Here is a 19,879-nt window from a genome sequence, read left to right as displayed (position 1 = left end):
AAGAATTCAAAAGATATCATAGACATTGCACCCCACATAAAAATACAAATAAACTTTTTTTTTGGTGGACAAACTGACCATACAAAGGTTGCTAGGCCGCTAATAATCCTATATGGAATAACTGCCGTATTAAAGCTCTATGATTTGTCTGCGATGAATGTAGACAAATCTGACAACTGTTTGCGAATAATAAACAGTAAACAGCATCAGGTAATTTCCGAAGATATAGATATAAGAAAGTTATTGACCTGGTGCAAGGAAAGAGCCTAATAGGGTACACCTTCACAAGGACCGCTCCTTGTTTGAATAACACTCTGAACACCGGCCATGTGACAATTCTGATTGCCACACCACCCCCACCATACCTAGACCTGATATGCTTTCCCAGAGGCCATATTCTGAACCCACAGATTGAATAACATCTCTATGTTAATAGCTTGGCATCCATCATGATACCACCGATATAAAGGTCACAAATGATATTTGCATTGGTGTAAGAACACCAATCATATCAATAAACACAAAACAAAATATTTAAATTTTGGTCTATATCCTGACCAACGAAATAAAACCAAACAAAAACAAAAAAAACTAAAGAGTACCTATCTTGGCGACAAGAAAACACCCAATAGGTACTTAACCAGCCGGATAACTCGAATTCCCAATCCTACACACCCCTCCACAACTCACTGAAGAATCAAATATTACAAAAAGTTCTCCACAACTGACCATTTCTTCCAGCTTTTACAGTTAATGGTTAAAGTACACCCAAAATCATCGAGCTGCCTCACTATCGCTAATCATATTTCATCATACCGATGACAGACATATAAAACATTAAAGGCATTACTTAATATGCCACACCATGAACACAGATCCGAATAAGCCAGGCCAAAACGAGCCAACCTATGCCTAAAAGCACCATGGCCTGAAACAGAGATATATTTGTTAGGAGACACTCAAGAGGTGCCCCGCAGACTCCTCACCTCAGGGGACCATGTGTATAATAAAGAGCCTCTGTCAACCTTGAATTGCAAGGTAACAGGGAGATCTTCGACCTAAAATAAACTGTGAACTGTAGGGCACGCAAAGTCTCCCAGAATAGCGTAATGCACACAATGTCAACAATATGGGCACACTAAGCATAATTGCATGCGGCCATACAGATGCATAAACAAGTGGATGAATACAGGTGGACATGGAAGAGCAGACTGCGCCAGGAAGGATAATATTATTCCAGCAAGATGTGTAATCTACCACTGGTCATTCTGCAAATTATAAGGCATGCAGGGTGTACAACGAATCTTGGAAAGGAAGGAAGCAAAGAGCATACAGGAGGACTCGAACAGTCGTTCTGATTTTTCCCGATCTTATGACGCAGTTGTAGACAACAAGGTGGTGATTTTGGTAGCAAGGATATAATAAAAACAACTTTACAACTAAGACTGAATTCTTGGTGCAACAAATTGGTAGTTTGAATTTTATACAATTAATAGATAATTGTAATTATATATATTTATACTAGTTATTACAAGTAAATCAAAAATTTCCACATCCTATGGCCAATCATTTTTGAGTTAAGCGTGATATATACTTACGTATGGACAGATGTCACACTGTAACAAGTCAAAATAAAATAAGGAATGGTCAAAATGGAGATTTCCGTTGAAATCTGAAAACCAAAGTTTTTTGCGATCACACTAATTCCTTTATTTCGTACAAGGAAATAAAAAAATTTAGTCTTTAAACTAAAAGAATAATACATCTTTAGTTTCTAATGAATCTTTTGAAACTTTATCAAAATATTTTTTTTTAATCATTAAATTAATTTTATAATAAAATTCACTTAATGCTTTAATCTTAAACCTGATTAAAAACAGTAATTTATACGATTACAGACCGTATTAACCTCTGATTTTGATGAAGTTTGGAAACCCTTTCACCCGAGTTATGTCTTCATAACTTAAACAGTAACTGCACAAAAACGTGTCTATTATACACAGGTACATTATCTGCTGACTAAATAATTTGGTTTCAGTTAAATTTAGTTTAGAATAACATTAGTTTGCTTAAGGTTACTTGAGCAAAGTACTGAATTGTGATGTCATCAGAAAAATACCTTTTCTTCATTGAGATAGAAGAATCCTACTACCAACACTCGTAACAAGCATGTAACACTCACAAGAGCTTTTGAAACACAAGGGACTAGTTACATAGAGCAAGTATGGTTGTGCACACCAACTAAACCTCCATCCAGCCATCCTAATACTTTTAATAGCCGTAAGGTATTATTTCAGGAAGAAGAGGTTTAGTCTTCTGTTATTGTAACTAAATGCAATTGATACAGGCCCGTCCCACATTATTATTAGCGACTGCTTAGCGTCAAATCAAGTGTTGCAAATATATCCAGGAGCATTCATATTCCTAGGATCAGTCCTGCTGTAGCCTCATTCAATAACCCATGCATTAAATTTGCCAATGTCTTTAATTAAATTTACACAATCTCTGTCTGCATTAGGTGACACAACAGCTATAGTATGCGATCAATGCTCACCCAAACATATCTGTCGGTCCTGGCTATCCTGCACAATTGAGTACAATGTAACATATGAGGGATGTAGCTTGATGAAAGGCTTATCTGAAGAATAATTTGAATTGTAACTAACTGTTTCAATACTTTTTGAAGTTTTTTTCTAAGTTACAGCAGAGGGTGTTATTAAGATTATAAGAAAATAACAATAAATGCAAAAAGAAAATATTTATTTCTATGATTTCTGATTTAAATATTTTTGGAATCGGTATACATTTAGCGTCACTTAACATATAATAATATAAACAATACATAACATAATAGTGATTCCCAAACTGTTCACCACGGCAACCCATGGAGCTGCAGTCTCTCCACAAGGGTGCCACGGAATATTGTAAATGCTTCATAATTGAATAAAGACATTTATAATTATTAATTTAATGTTAATAAATTTAAAAAAATAATGAAGGCACTAGAGTTTTATTTATTTTTATATCTAACTGATGAGTAATCATAATTTTACTTAGGGTATGATGCCATGGAAAAATTTTAATTGAAAAAGGGCACCACGACTCGGAAAAGTTTGGTAACCACTGACATAATACATATACACCAATAATAAAATAAACATATAAATATATATAATAATTACAATATAACTTATAACATAATAAATATACACCCATAACATATATATATATAAACCAAATAAGTTAGAAAATTATCCAAATTAATAGAGAATTTTCTATTAATTTTCTAACTTATTTAGTTTTTTATATTTGTCTAATCAAAGAATATAGTTTAGTTATTATGTGATATATATATATAGATATATATAATAGTAATAATAACAATATAATATAAATTTACATAACACAACTTAGCTGAGAAACGATACAGTTCACTCATGAAATGGCACACTTATTTGAAAGAATAATAAATCTTATGAAAGACATGTTAAGAAATGTGAGACGTACAATAGGTGCATGTTACTTTCTTAATTGAGCAAAATAAAAGTAGTTAGTGAAAAAGCAATTCTAAAATTTTATCCTTATACCTGGTGTAATAAATAAAATAAAATAAAAATAGACACGAAAATATTTAGGACAATTCATTAAGAAATACATGTAAGATGTAACCGAGTCACACTGCCTGTTTTACCCATAAAACATTATTTCTAACATAAAATAATGCTGCAATACTTTTCGCAGCATTTGTTTTCTTAAGGTAGGACTTAACACTCAGCCAGTTTACCGCTATAAAACCATTTTAGGTGAAACACTGTAAACGCTTTTGTCACTTGAATGTGATGTCTTTTTTCTGGTTAAGGATATTTACTTTTGTACTTGAGCAATAAACTAAATTCTTGATAAATAAAAATCCTTGTTAACACAATTTTTTTTCGATTCCCTTGAGAAAACCAGCTTTACTCAAAAAAATAATCATGGATAACTTGAAAAAATTCTTTGGGAAATTGCACCTCCACAAAATGAAATGAAGTTAAAAAGGATATGATCATTAATTGTTTTCAAACTTGTGATTTTTCTGCCAAAAAAAAAAAACATAAATGAAGATGCATAGGAAGAAAATGAGGTGGAAGTTATGAAACCAGCAATTCCCGATATGAATCTAGAATGGAAGGCAGTAACCACGCAGTAAAAGAAAATCTTGCATTTATTTGAGTACAGGAAGATGTAGCAGTCACTGGTAACATTAACTGTTGGTTACATTGTAATACATTAAATAATTATGGAAATGATGCTCCAGATATTGAAGACATTTTGGAAGAAAATATAAGTGAAGTTTGAAGACAATAAAAGATCCTATAAACACTGCCCATTTTCTTAGAAAAGAACATTCTGCTGTTGTTTCTATTGATAACATGATAAGACTCACATGTTGTCAGTAACAAAATAAGTAAATTACAGTCATTTTTACAAGTCAGTAATGCACATTATGAGTTTATTGTTTATAATAAGTCAATACAACACTGTAGAGGTATTCATTTTAAAAGAGGTCCCATTACTTAGTAATTTATACTAAATGCATTTTTTGGAACGGAACGGAACGCAAAAGTGGCAGGAGTATCACAATTCTCCTGCCACTTCTCCTACCACAAGGCAGCAAGGAACAGTGTCCCTTGCTGCTGTATGATTCTGTAATCGGGCGTTTTTCATGGGTTTATTTTTAGAGTCGGTTATAAGTTTTGTTATATTTATGGATGGATTTGTGATTAGCATGCATTTTTTGTTAAATTGCATATATTGGTGTGACAGGTAAAATAATGTGGAAGATGTTGGTATGACTGGAGTTGGAGTGGGAAGGGCTGTTTATTGCCAGCTTATTTGAGTATTACCAGCCTGTGTTGAGCATTCACTTTTGAACAAGGTTGCTTAATCGTGTATCTTTGTTTGTTAAAATGCAATTAACTGTTGAAGAATATGTATTCATGATGGAAACTTATTTACAAACAAAATCTCATGTTGTGTGTCAGCAAAAGTTCAAGGGAAATTTAAAAAGGAAGCATTAGAATGTGCTATTCAGGAATTAGTTAAAAAAATCTGGTGAAACTGGTTTGGTGTTAGACCAGAAACGTGTTTGATACAGATTGGTTCTAATGACATAGGTTGTACTGGAAATTAAAGTAGCAGTTATAAGATCTCCTTAAAAATCTTTGCAGAGAGCAAGCCGAGAAAATAAAATTTCAATAGCTTCAGCCCACACTGCAGCGTGAATGCTGAAATTTTATCCGAATCAAATGCAACTAACTAATATTGATTATACTAAAAGGGTTCACTGCTTTCAATGGTTCAAAAACTTTACTACCGGCAATACTGGCATTTTAAGTTAAGTATTTTTTACAGATGAAGTTTGATTTCATCTTGGTGGGTATGTTAATAATCAGAACTACTAGACCTGGGGTACTGAAAACCAGCACATTTTCTTTGAATCTCACCTAAAGTGACAAAAAATAGGCATATGGTATGCGGTTTCAAGGTGAAAAATAACAGGACTCTTGTTCTTTGAAAAACCTGTAGATGCTGCTGTCTACTAAAATATTATCCAACAGTTCATAGTCTTACTGCAAGAGGATGAGTGTGAATGCTGGAGCAACAGCACAGCGCCACTTTCAATACAGCTTGCTCTATTATAGAGATGTTACAGGATTTTTTCAGGGGAAGAATCATTTCTAAAGGATTATGGTAACCAAGATCACCTGATCTGACTAGTTTGACTTCTACTAGCTGGATTATTTAAAAGAAATTATTTATAGGAGCAATCCGTACACCCCGCAGGAACTGAAGACAAATATTACCAATGCCATCCAGGAAATAAACAGGGCACAGATGACAAGAGTTAAATATGTTGTATAAGTGCATAGAAATGGATGGATTAAATGATGGAACTGCTGACCTCCGTGGCACAAGTGGTAGCATCAAGACCTTTCATCCAGTTATGAGTTAGAATCTCAGACAGGCATGGCATTTTCACAAGCTAAAAAATTGCCATTTCATTCCATCCTATGAAGCAATATATGATCCTGGATGCTTAAAAATAAAAAAAAAAATGTGATAGAGCCTCCTTTCAAGTTGAATACCTGTATATTAACTATAACATCATTGTACAACATAGTTCTCTTAGATTAACCCAGATCTTAAAATTAACTTCTACATCTCAAACTGTAGTCAACTCAAAAAATAATTTCTTTTTCTCTTGGGATTTGAGTATTGAAAGTCAAATGTACTTAACATACTTTCCTCAATTAATAAATTTGCTGAATATGATTAGATGAAAATAAAAAATGATCCAATAACCATTATAAATTCATGAAAAATATAAATGGCATATATTACGATATAGTTTAAAAATCAGTACATTTAAATGTGAAATATCAAGTTAGTTTCACATGAGATTAAAATAACTTTAATTACAGCATTTATTGATAATTTTTTTTTACGATTAAAAGGAATTCTACTGTTAATGTTATGAAGTAATGTAATAACTCGCAATTGCATTTATGAAGCAAAATCAATGTATTTAATTCAATGTATCATATAAGTTAAAAGATAAATTACTGAAAAAAAGCAATTGTTAAGAAACACATTACTATTTACTCTAAAAGCTGTCTTTTATCTATTAAAAACAGGATGTTGCATCAAGTTAGACGAGACAAAATATAAGCATTAATTATAGTGGGTACAATAAAATCTTAAAAGATAAATTACTGAAAAAAAGCAATTGTTAAGAAACACATTACCATTTACTCTAAAAGCTGTCTTTTATCTATTAAAAACACGATGTTGCATCAAGTTAGACAAGACAAAATATAAGCATTAATTATAGTGGGTACAATAAAATCTAGCTAAATTTCTTATCGATCAATCCTCATAAATCACAAGCCCAGAAAAAAAAAAATATATATATTATACGAATCATTCATATTGTACTCGTAACATAACAGATTGTTTCATGTCAAAACTATAGTGAAGCAAGTAATAAATTAACAATATGTCTATCACATAAATAATTAGAAATACAATATATTATGTCATAATTAAGAAAAACACATTCACAAAACTGATCTGAATGCTTGACAATACAACAATTATTCAAATCTGCTTTACATTTCTTACGGTCATACGATTTACTGACTCTATTTTTTATAATTAATTTCTCTAAAGCATTTATTAACTGTCTTTTACTTAAATCTATCTTACATTTCTTTATCTTCATAACAATTATATCAAAATAAATAGGAAATAGTTTTTTAATTTGCTCATCACTGAAAACACAAAAATTATCAGATTCTGAAATTAGATTCATTTCACGCTTAGATAATTTACAACAAAATTTAAAAAATGATAGATTATTAACTATATTTGTGGATGCCATCTTTTTTAATTCAACAATACAACCCTTAATAAAACCCAAATAATAAGTTTCTACAGAATCATATACAATTATTTCCTCAGGAGAAACTAAAAGTAAATGTTTTATAAACAGTTTAACTGTTTTTTGAAAGTGATATACACAACGATCTAATGTCTTGCAACAGGTTATTTCATTATGATTATTTCTAGCAGTAATATCAGCAATACCATACACAATCAATAAATTGATAACTTCTGCAGAAGTACAATAATGAAGCGGTGTATTCAACTCTCGATCTGCCAATTTTACGTTACCACCGTTTTCTAAAATTTCTTTTATAAGTACCACACTTCTATTTCCACCAACAATGTAGCTCAATGGTGTTCGGAAGTCATTATTTGAAATATTCACATCCAAACCACAACAGAATAATACTTTTTTAATGTAAATATCTGAAGCATTGCTAAAAATTGTTTGAAATAGTAGTGTATCATTCTTTAAGATGTAATTATGATCAGAAATAAGCAAAAGTGACAATTCTTTATGAAAAGCATATACACCGAATAAAAATGAGGAACCAGATTTACAAACCCCATTGATATCTTCTTTGCAATTTAAAAGTTCAATTAAAATTTTTACATCTCTCTCATGATGGAGTGCATTATTTAAAGGTGTTTCACCTTCACCAAGATATTCCACACTTTTACGAACACTTGCTCCATAATCTAACAGTAATGTCAAAGTTTTATCGTTACTATAATCTTCACATGAGAATGCATAATATAATGCCGTATGGCCATCTACATCAACAGCATCTATATAGGCCCCACTTTCGATTAACATAGCTACAATTTCTGTTTTAATAGTTGCCATACAATACAATACTGTATACATTAATGGCGTTAAACCTTTATTATCGCAAATATTAACATCAGCTCCTTTCTGAATTACAAAACTGACAAGTTCTTTATTATTATTAAAATGTTTCAATATATACAATAAAACTGTATTATTATTTTCATCATGAGTGTTTATATTTACACCATTATCAAGAAGTATTTGTATTATTTCTTTAAATGTACTAGAATGGACAGCATGCTTTAAAGGTGTTAATCCATCATTATCGCTTACGTTAACATCAGCTCCATGTTTTATAAGTTTATTAATTACTTCGATATCACACTCATACTTTATAGCATAAATTAGAGGTGTATATCCTCTATTATCAGTTGCGTTAATGTCGACCCCATTACGTATGATATTAAAAATAATATTTTTGTTCATACTTAATTCTAATGCGTACATTAAAAATGTCTGACCAAATTCATCTTTTATATTTACATCGTTTCTATTCGGTATAAGTTCAGCAAAAAATTTGTCATCGCTTTCCTCCACAACTTCTATGCTAAACCAAAACCGATCATGACAATCATTTATTTCGCTAAAATTAGCTCCTTTTTTAATAAGTGAACTAATTACATTGTGGTCATTAAAATATACAACGGCGTAACATAAACTCATTCTGCCAAACATGTCCATTGCATTTACATCAGCTTCTGCATTAATCAATCTATTGGTAATTTCTTTATCCTTATTTTTTATCGCACACATTAGAGGTGTAACTCCATCAAAATTGCATTTATTAATATCTGCTCCCAAACTTATCAATTTATTGATTACTTCTACCTTATAGTTGTTACTTATTGCACATAATAATGGTGTAACTCCATGTTCATCAATCGCATTAACATCTGCACGACTATTAAGAAGCGCAAATATAATTTCCTTATCTCTTTTAAGTTGCAAACCCAATAATAATGGTGTAGTACTATAATCATTATCGTACTTGTTAAGGTACTTCATTTCATTAACATTTGCACCTTTATCAATGATTTCTATAATATAATCCACACTACAATTATTTTTCAGTGCTAAATATAGAAGACGATTACACACTTTATTCAGTGCATCTACACTAAATCTGTTATAAATAAGCAAATCTATAAATTGATCTATTCTTCTTTTTTTAGCTAATACAGTAGTTAAAAAGGTGTCCCGCACCGAATACTTTGCATTATCTTCATCAATATATAGTCTTTTCTTTATGAGTTCTAGCCACAAATTTTCATCCGCATTCAACGATAATTTCATTAAAGGGTTATGAGAACCTGCAGCATTGATATCCGCTCCTGAATCTATCAACAATTTGATAATTTCGATATCATCACCGTTATAAAAATTACTTATAGCTATATCTAATATTGTATCTCTATATCTACCACATTTTTCATTGACATCTGCACCCATTTTTAAAATTTCTTTTACAAAATTTATATTTCTTTTACTTTTTATACACTGTAATAACGGTGAAACATTTCTTACATCTGTATTGTTAATACTGCCACCTCTGTCAATCAATCGTTTAATCATTTTGATATCCATACCATGCATAATAGCAATATTAATAATCGATGTTAAAATGAGGGTGATATCATACATATTTTTAACATCAAAATAATCTAATAAAGCTATCACCATTTCTTTACTTTTTGTCTTATAAAATAAAAAATATAATTTAAAATTTGTCATTATATGCTTGATTTCATTCGTATTCCTTTCCAATAATTCAACAACCCTATCGACATCATCATCAATAATTCCTTTAACAATATTATCATAACACATATTTAAGTTATGTTTTCACAAAGACAGACATATGTGGCTTCAAGTTTGATTTTACATGATTTGTTGAATCTGAAAAACGAAATTAAAAACAGTTTTACTAAAGGTCAATTTTGTGTACGTTTGTAAACGTTAATGATGACATAAACAGTATTTTAGTAGGAAATACTTAATTAAAGAAATAATAATAATACAATGTAATTTTAAGAAGTTAAAATAATAAAAACACTTGCATATTTTTACAGACATTTAACTCCTACTAAAAACAAGTCAATGCACATCCTGAATAAATATTCAAGAAGTTTTGATCACTAGATAAATTTACTTTAATCTTGTATATGAGAAATATACTTTTTTTTCTCTTTTCTCATCAAAAATAGGACATTAGGTACAATACAAAATGATGATTACTTGTTTACTATTTTTATAACAAAAAAGAATAGCCCATTAGAAAGTCTCATGGAAAATTTGAGTGAAACCTTAACTTATAATTAAAATTGTTTTAATAAATTTAACTAGAAATGAGAAAAATGGAAAAATGCATTGGCATGTGTTGTATCGAAAAATTTTATAAAAACTAGTCGTTTCTATTTAGTTAAAAAAGGTGAAAATGGTTCTCTTATTACAAAAATGCCAATAAAGTTTCTTTAATGCCCGAAAAATTGAAGAAAGTTTTAAATTTTAAAGTTCAATAGTACAAAATTTCAATAGTCTAACAAATAGACTGAACACCAAGTATAAATAGTTAGAAATATCAGCCCACTAACACAACAACTCATGCAACAGAAAGTGACACCCAGCATTTAGCAGATTATTCATAATTGCTTAAATAATTTAGATGACTGATTTAGTATGCTTCACCTGTAGTTTTCATTCAGAATTTTAACAAAATTATATTTTTCTTTCTGGTAATACTGTGAAAAAAAAATTATAGTTAATGGTAATCATTTTCGACCAAAACAGATTAACCAAGATACACAAACCAATTTTTTAATCAAATATATGTCATTCCATTACAATGTAAACTTTTTCACATGAAGTTTTTACAAATCTTTTTTTTTGTAAAAAGAACATTTCAATGGACTGACTGGTGCAATTGAAATACATATCTTATAAATATTAAAAGTTATAAGAAATTTAAAACAGTAAAACATACACAATAAAATTTTTATTTATGTTACTTGCCGTAACTATAACAAGTCACGATCTGACATGAATCAAGATCACCCTCAAAAATTATACAACAGTCATTAAGAATAACAAACATACAATGCCAGGCTTCCTAATGAAAAAAAAAAATGGATTTCCCTCTTTCTTCAGTTGAGAATATATCTGCTTCAGATCTGCAAATATATGTTAAAATATTGGCATGCCAAGCCCGCAAAAAAGCAAGGAATGTTCAGTCCTGCAACAGCTCAAATTTAAATTAATCAAAATGAATGACAGTATAGTTAACATCATTATTTTCAAAGAAAACAATTCTCAACTGGTGTCTCTTATGCTTGCTTTACATCTGTCACAACCATAATCAAGGTTGTATCAAACAGTGTAAAACAACAAATTAATTACTCCTGTTTGTAGCTCTCTAATTCCCCTTCTCTCTCTACACACAGACATATATATATATATATATATATATATATATACATACAAACACTGCTTCCAATTAAATGCGAAATATTTTTTATTTAAAAATAGTGTTTATATTGAAACGTATGGCATTTTGGTACTGCACTTATTCTATCACACTGGCATTAGAAAATGATCAAATTTGAAATTTTTAGTACATAATTTTTTCACATAAAGAATTATAGGTATAACTAACATTTCCTCAAAATCATTTTTAATTGAAATTCATATCGAGAGATCTAATAAAAATGCACGATAAGATTTTAGAAAAGAAAAAATATATTTCTAAATAAAACATGTCTTTTGAGATAATGAGTATACAAAAAAATGTTTCTATTAGCTCAAAATAAGAAAATAATTTTATACAAACATAAGCCTGAAAATATTCCATTTTATGAATGCGAGTCCTGAAAACATTTTTTTTACATGTTACAAGAAATGTAAATTATACCTTAATGCATCTCTGCAGACAAAAATAGAAATATGATATTTTATGGTTTTATTTGCAATTATCTGAATATAAAAAAAATCCCAAATCTTCAATTACATTTACAGTAACTGCAAAGCAATGGAAAGATTGGAGTGGCAATTATTTCTACTCAACTTAAGTTGCATCATGTTTATGTTGCTAGGAGTTGACTAATCATGGTGTGCCAATGCTTCAATGTAACAATGATGTGCGGGTTGATCATCCAAGCTTGCCGTTACGAGGCAGCTACTGTACAAAATTATCTGATGACTAGTATATAAAACTATATCAAAGAACAATTTTTTTTTATGTTCAGAGTTATTAAATTTTTAAAAAATGCTTAAACAACCTATATGGAATTTAACTTGAGCAAATTAACAGCAGAATAAAAATATTTATAAATCAATTTTTAATGAAAGTGAAACACAAAAGTGTAAAAAATACTGTAATTCTTCATAATTATGGATATTTATAAAAATCCAAAATTATGAGTAGTTCAAAGCTACCACTTAAAATATTCAGTTTCTAGGTAGATTTCATAAAAAAAGCTATCTATTGTAATGGGTACCATGATTCGACTTCCAGAAAATTTCAACATATCTTCGTATTTCACATTCCCCAGACCCCAAAACAACCATCAGCTCAAAATTTTATATATATATTTCACTTTCTTGTGGACACAATAACTACAGGTGGAAAAAATGCGGTTTCGAAGACAAAAAAAAATCATACCTCCCTTAATAGGCACAGCATCGAATCAGTTTAAAGTGGTGGTTAGTCCTCTAAACATTACGTAAAACTTTTGTCTGAAACAATTTTTTATATGACCAATCCTTATGGCAAGGGATGACCAAAATGTTATTGAATTGTAAGATGAGGCTTGTCGTATGCTAAACATGTGAAACATTTTTCACACGCAACCACTGTCGTATTGAGTAAATTTTAAGTTTTTCTTAACTTTAAGGTAGAAATCATTTTTATCTCCTATTTAGCAATGGTGAAATCCACCTCCACCTTTTGGCATGCCACAGGGATTTTTTTATTTTAACATCCTGCTTGTTCTGATAACATGATATTGTAACATACAACTTTGAAACTGAATGCATCACAACAAATTAAAGATTAAGAAATCTATCAAGATCTAGGATGTACATAGAAATATCTAAAAAAAGTAATATTAAGAAAAGCATGGACAAACATGAGGCAGAGTGTCTGTGAAACAAAATTCAACAGTCATATCAGTCTTTATAAAATTTAAAATGACATCATATTGAATTCCAAAAATTTAATTATTATGTATAAAGACTTTTTAGTCACTGTTCACTCACTTTCTATCCAACCGTTTACATAAAGCCAATTTAGCTTACATTGAAAGCTTATAAAATAAATTTAAAAAAAAACCAAGCAACATATTTATCGGATTTTTTACGTATTTAAAAGTTTTTTTTACTGCAACTATAAAGAAAACATTTCAATGGACTGGTGCGATAGAAATTAAAATCTGATAAATATTAACAGTTACAAGAAACTTAAATCAGTAAAAGATAAACAGCACATTTTATAAATAAGTACATTATGTGCCATAACCATAACATAAGTGACGACCAGACATGAATCAAAGATCACTCTCAAAAATTATAACGAATCTTAAGAATAACAACCGCCATCAGGCTTCCTAATGAAAAATAGGAAGATGTAAACAGATTTCTGTCCGTCTTCAGTTGAGAAGAAGCATATACATATACATATATGTATATGCTTCAGATATGTAAACATTTTTGTTACATATAAAATTGCAAAGCTTGCCAAAATGCATGAATGTTCAGCCTACAAGTAATGCCTCCAAAAAACCTCCAGCGGTGGTTTGAATTCACTTTAAAAAATTTAAATCAAAAGTGAAAGTAAATTAATGGTCTTCCTACCGTTTTGGGAAACATTCAAGTAGCCGAGTTAATCTCTCATTATATTTACTTCAATGTATTAAAAATGTATAAAATTTTGCCATCAATTTTTAACATACTTCTCGATAATCTAGACATTTCAAAACTGGCATGTACATTGATCGTGGTGAAAATGCAATGTGGTGTACAACCTTTTCGTGAATAAATTATTTTCAACAGAAAACTGGCAGTTTCAAACATAAACAATTTAAAAAGTATATGCTCAAAGTTTTAATATTAATTATAATTCTTAAAATCACCGATTACGGTACTAAACTAATATTTAACCCAAATTAATTTTCATCCATAATAATGTTTCTTTGATTCCTTTCATTAAAAAAACACTCACTCAAACTTAGTTTTGTCAATCCACCGGGTTGGTCTAGTGGTAAACACGGGTTCCCAAATCAGCTGATTTGGAGGTTAGAATTCCCGTGTTCAAGTCTTAGTAAGGTCAGTTATTTTTACACCAATTTGAATACAAGATCGTGGATTCCGGTGTTCTTTGGTGGTTGGGTTTCAATACCAGATGGCCTCTCGTCTACCATATCTGCCAAGGAAGCTGATTTATATCGTGCAAGAAGTAAAAGCATAAATGAAACTAGATACCATAAAAAGTAAACAAAAAAAGAACACTCCTTAACAACGGAGCGGTGGAATGAAAAGATCCTCCAAGATTACAATTGGAAATAAAGTGTTTCTGTTTTGTGTGTGTGTATGGTTTTTTGTGTTGTATGTGTAAGGTGTTGTGGTCCTGTAAAGTACTATTTGTGAAAAACGGAGAGGTAGCTAGTTAAAATAAATTGTTACATAACCAGTCACTAATCGTCTACATAACGGACATGGATCATTGTTTTGAATTAAGTACGGGTATATTTCATACGGAATGTGTGACCACATAGTAGTAGCGCTGCTACTCGTTCGTCTAGACATATTACATAGCACACGAGTCAATTATTTCATCCCGTATAAAACCTCGTTCTATTGCGCGCTTTAGATTCCATAATGCCTCGCTCACTGAATTTCAATAGGTTGCGACCACTACCCTCAAACCGGTAATAGAGCACACTAAGTTCCTAATACCGTTACTCACTTTTAATTTAGCAAGTTCGAATGATGTTCTCTCGCTCGTGTCCGTTATAAAACATTAGTGTTGTGAAATGAATCTCGTAGCGAGTAGTGTGACAAATATATATTTTATCAAAGCGGTTGATATCGGCTCTGTAACGGATGTAATTCCCGTTATGATTACACTACGAGTTACTTATTTTCAATATTAAATCTGATATTTCTTGAGCGTAACTCTGCACAAGTTAAACCATCACATCCTACAATGTGGTCGCTTCGGTCCTATCGTTAAATACTCTAATCAATTTCTGCGGTATGTCGACTTGTTCGCACGGAAGAGTATATCTATAGAAGTACGTTTATCGTCAAAATTGTAGCGAGTAATTGCGACAAATACATATATTTTATATATTTTATAAATGCAGTTGATATCGGATCTGCAACGGAAGATGTAATTCTCGTTATGATTTCACTTCGAGATATTTATTTACAAAATTAAAGCTAATAATTATTAAAATATTATGTTTTTTTTTAACACATTATTTCCCACTTGTTTTTACACAATTAAAGAAAAACAATGGTTGCGTTTCCACACCACCCTGGAGGTAACAACCGAGTTGCGTTGAGTTTTTTTACATGAGTGAAATCTCTCCCCAAGGCCTACTATAAAACACTCGAAATTTTTTTTATATCTTTTTCTTTTTTGTATTTTATGTTTTAATATTTTTTTCCTTTTTTATTTATATATTTTCAAATATCTTTTTTTTTATATACTTTCTTAAATCTGCAACCAGACACCCAGTAGCCCGTACTCCTGGGCGTGTGGGGTTTCCCACGGACGCAGGAACCCATTAAAAACCTTCCACCCTCCCTCTCTCGCGAAACGGGGACGGAAGAACCTTATCGTCTCCGCGCATGCCAGCGGACTCTTCATGTGCTCCCCTTCCGTGAGGGATTCCAGCGCCCCGTGGGGGCATCCAGCGACGGCGATCCTGTTGGACCCCCGCCACCAATCCCCGGGAGCTGGCCCCTTCAATCTCCACTTCCGAAAAATGTTTCATCACATCTCCGATGTGGTCAACTCGGTTTTACCGTTAAATACTTGATTCAATTCCAGTGGGATACCGACATGACCCCATGGCAGAGTATTTAATTTGTCTATAGCGACACGTTTATCGTTAAAATTACTGAGAGCCAGTTCGTTACGATTGTGTCTTTTAGATCTAAATATCTTCATGGTCCTGTAGATAACGGTATTACTGTCGAACACACTTTTTATAATCTTCAAATTCAATTTCGTTTTTAACTATTCTTTTTGATTCCTTTAGCTTTTTTGATAATTTTTCCACAACCAGTTCTGAACTATACAGTTTCGCTCTCAAGCCCATGAACTCTCGGATCGGTATTCCGCTGCACTCATCCTTGACTTTCCTTATCACGTTTTTATTCTTCAGAGAGTGACAGGGATGAGCTACCAGGTAGTCGGACGTGCCGAAGTAATTCGCGAACGTACTTTCTTGTAGGTCTTGGTAAAAGTCGTGCGTTTTCACTTCGTAGAAAAAACTGTCCGTATCCATGTACAGTAGGGAGATTTTCGATCCGTACTTTTTTTTCATGACATCGTAGTGAAAGTCGTACATAAGAGTCTTGCTCAACTCGAGCACGGACAGGGCCACGTATATAGGTTTGTCGAAATATATCTTTTCCTTGGCGCGCTGAACGTATATGATCCTATCCTGAAAGGTAGATTTACTGATAAGCTTCATCAGCCTTTTTTCAGACGAAACCAATTCAATATTGACCCTCTTTCTGACATTCTCCATAAATTTTCCGAAAATTATATTGTTTATCAGTTTAAAGAGGTCTTTTTCGAATTCGTTTCGAGCTGCTCAGCGATTAAGCGTATTGAGTTCGATGTAACTCTTCAACCACGCGGACTGTAACATTTTGTGGACTTTGGTAACCCGAAATCCGTTTCTAATCGCCTGTTTTAGGGTGGAGAAGTGACAGATAATTTTGTCTTGTTCCGTAACGATGGTATGAGTTTGGGGTAATTAGAGATCGGAGGGGTTTCGATCGCAGGCAAAAAGGGAAAGTCACCGTGCGCATCGTGGAGGTGTGAGGGATACTAGACATCTACTTCGAGTATATATCCGACTGGAACGTCGTCCGGTATGGCCATGAAATTTGACAACAGAATCTTGTTCTTCAGGCTTCACCCACCGTATATCCTTGCACGGAAGACGTTGGCTCTAGACTCAGCCGTGTAAGTTGTTGGCGTCAAGATACATAAGGTATTTGTGCGGTTGATGGAGATTATAGAATTATATCCGTCTGAGATGTACGGGTTATTTGTTCCAGCATGTATTTTAACACATACCGAAATACCGCCGCGGATACCTTTTTCTAAGAACATGTAGATGTAGTCTGTGATCAGTTCGAGTTGGATGTTCGTTTTGAAAATCGCATCGAACAAGAACCCAGGCAGGGTGAAGTAATGCGCACAGTCTAGACCATACTCCCTAAGGTATAGGGATCTGAAATTTTCGAAAATTCAGACAGGAGCAACACGTCGCATTTAAGGTAAAAATCGCTATATAGACCTAGTGTGTTTATTTTGAAATGGTCCCCCACTCTTATCGCATGTTCATAGTCATCTTCGGATATACTCGATCTCGTGAGACTGCTGTAGAATTTTTCTATCGGAGGAAGAGAAGTTCTTCTAGGGTTTCCCACAAGGTGGTGTACTCGTATGGGTAGAATCCTTTTCTGGTTACAAGAGGCATATCCGATTGGTTGAAAAACCTTCTGGTATGGTTGAATTTATCGGTGGGGATGAGTTGTACAAGGTAACCTAAGCTGGAAGCCATGAATCGGTAGGTATCGATGAAGCGAACGGAAATACGGTCGTTGATTCTCTTCGAAAAGAAGATGTATTTTTCGGTAGAGTTCGGGAGTACAGTGGTTTGTTTTTCGTCATAGCATAGTTCTCTGACGATAAAACGGGAATCAGTTTGAACTGTAATGTATGAAATCGGGGATGAAGTTCTGATTAATCCTTTTCACGTTGCATTTGGAACAGAGCTGCGCTACCGCGCAGCTCTGTTCATCATAGGAATCAATCATAGGAAACTACCGTTTCCTATGATGTAAGTGGTCCTCACCTGGGGTGAATTTCACATTACACATCTGACAATTTGTGGCTGAATCGAAGGAAAGTCTGTCTTCTTCGATAAATCCCATAACTTTGTACACTCCTAGAACTTCACCGACACGAAAGGCTACGTCATGGAGGAGTTCCATGAACGACCGCGGGGCTTCTTTTCCTCTGTAAAGGAGCGGATCTGTTGGAATCACGTTTCGAACGGTTTCTGGCGTAGGATGAACTACGAAATACGCGCAATAGCTTATGGTAATGTGCTGCTCCGTAGAAACGTTGTATGAACTTTTTGGGTTGGGATAGCATGTTGCGACCAGTTTTAAGATACACTCAAAATCAGCGTAACATACTACAGGAACTGGAAACATATGATGGAAATTATTGAATTGCAGTACGGGTTGAGACCCGTCTTCCTGACTGTGAGAAATTAAAATTTCTCACAGGCGTCTAAGTCGTCTGGATGACATTTATATATAGGCTTACGTATCTTCTCTTTTGAAACGATAGTAGGACGGTGGGCTAGAGAGTGGGGAAGATGGTTGTGACGTTTTGTTCTCATGTTTATTTCCTGGTTATAAGGGAAAAATAATTATTTATCCTGTCGGTTCTTGGAATTATTTTTTAATTTTTTCCCTGCTTATCAGGAAAAAATAGTTAGATTTACTATCAGATTTATATAAAAGTAACTGCCTTTACTAGGATTTGAACCTTAGAACACTAGACTTCAAAATCAGCTGATTTGCGAAGATGCGATCACCACTAGACTAACCCGGTGGGTATAATTTTAGCCTGGATACTGAATAAACAACTCTGTAGTAGGCTATGCCCCAATAAAAAGTTATTGTTAATAAATTAAACTTACTGGTTGTTAATAGTCACCACCCGATTCATAATAATCACAAGAATTCAAAAGATATCATAGACATTGCACCCCACATAAAAATACAAATAATTTTTTTTTTTTGGTGGACAAACTGACCATACAAAGGTTGCTAGGCCGCTAATAATCCTATATGGAATAACTGCCGTATTAAAGCTCTATGATTTGTCTGCGATGAATGTAGACAAATCTGACAACTGTTTGCGAATAATAAACAGTAAACAGCATCAGGTAATTTCCGAAGATATAGATATAAGAAAGTTATTGACCTGGTGCAAGGAAAGAGCCTAATAGGGTACACCTTCACAAGGACCGCTCCTTGTTTGAATAACACTCTGAACACCGGCCATGTGACAATTCTGATTGCCACACCACCCCCACCATACCTAGACCTGATATGCTTTCCCAGAGGCCATATTCTGAACCCACAGATTGAATAACATCTCTATGTTAATAGCTTGGCATCCATCATGATACCACCGATATAAAGGTCACAAATGATATTTGCATTGGTGTAAGAACACCAATCATATCAATAAACACAAAACAAAATATTTAAATTTTGGTCTATATCCTGACCAACGAAATAAAACCAAACAAAAACAAAAAAAACTAAAGAGTACCTATCTTGGCGACAAGAAAACACCCA

At 32.6% G+C, this 19,879-nt stretch overlaps 1 protein-coding gene across 1 annotated transcript in view; it reads right to left on the bottom strand.

The window, feature by feature from the left end:
• LOC142334028 (uncharacterized) overlaps positions 1-19,879 on the bottom strand; it is a 62,547-nt gene that overhangs the window by 22,588 nt on the left and 20,080 nt on the right. The window contains exons 2-3 of the mRNA XM_075381696.1: positions 7,011-10,156; positions 1,599-1,616 (exon numbers count right to left, since the gene is read on the bottom strand). Of these exons, the coding sequence (XP_075237811.1) occupies positions 1,599-1,616; positions 7,011-10,087 (3,095 nt within the window). The 5' untranslated portion in view covers positions 10,088-10,156. The remainder of the gene's footprint in view (positions 1-1,598; positions 1,617-7,010; positions 10,157-19,879) is intronic.

The sequence above is a fragment of the Lycorma delicatula genome, chromosome 13 (genome assembly GCF_047948215.1).
Source record: "Lycorma delicatula isolate Av1 chromosome 13, ASM4794821v1, whole genome shotgun sequence".
Classification (NCBI taxonomy): Eukaryota; Metazoa; Arthropoda; class Insecta; order Hemiptera; family Fulgoridae; genus Lycorma; species Lycorma delicatula.
Note: the sequence above shows the minus strand (reverse complement) of the source record. Positions and strands in the feature narration are given on the sequence as shown.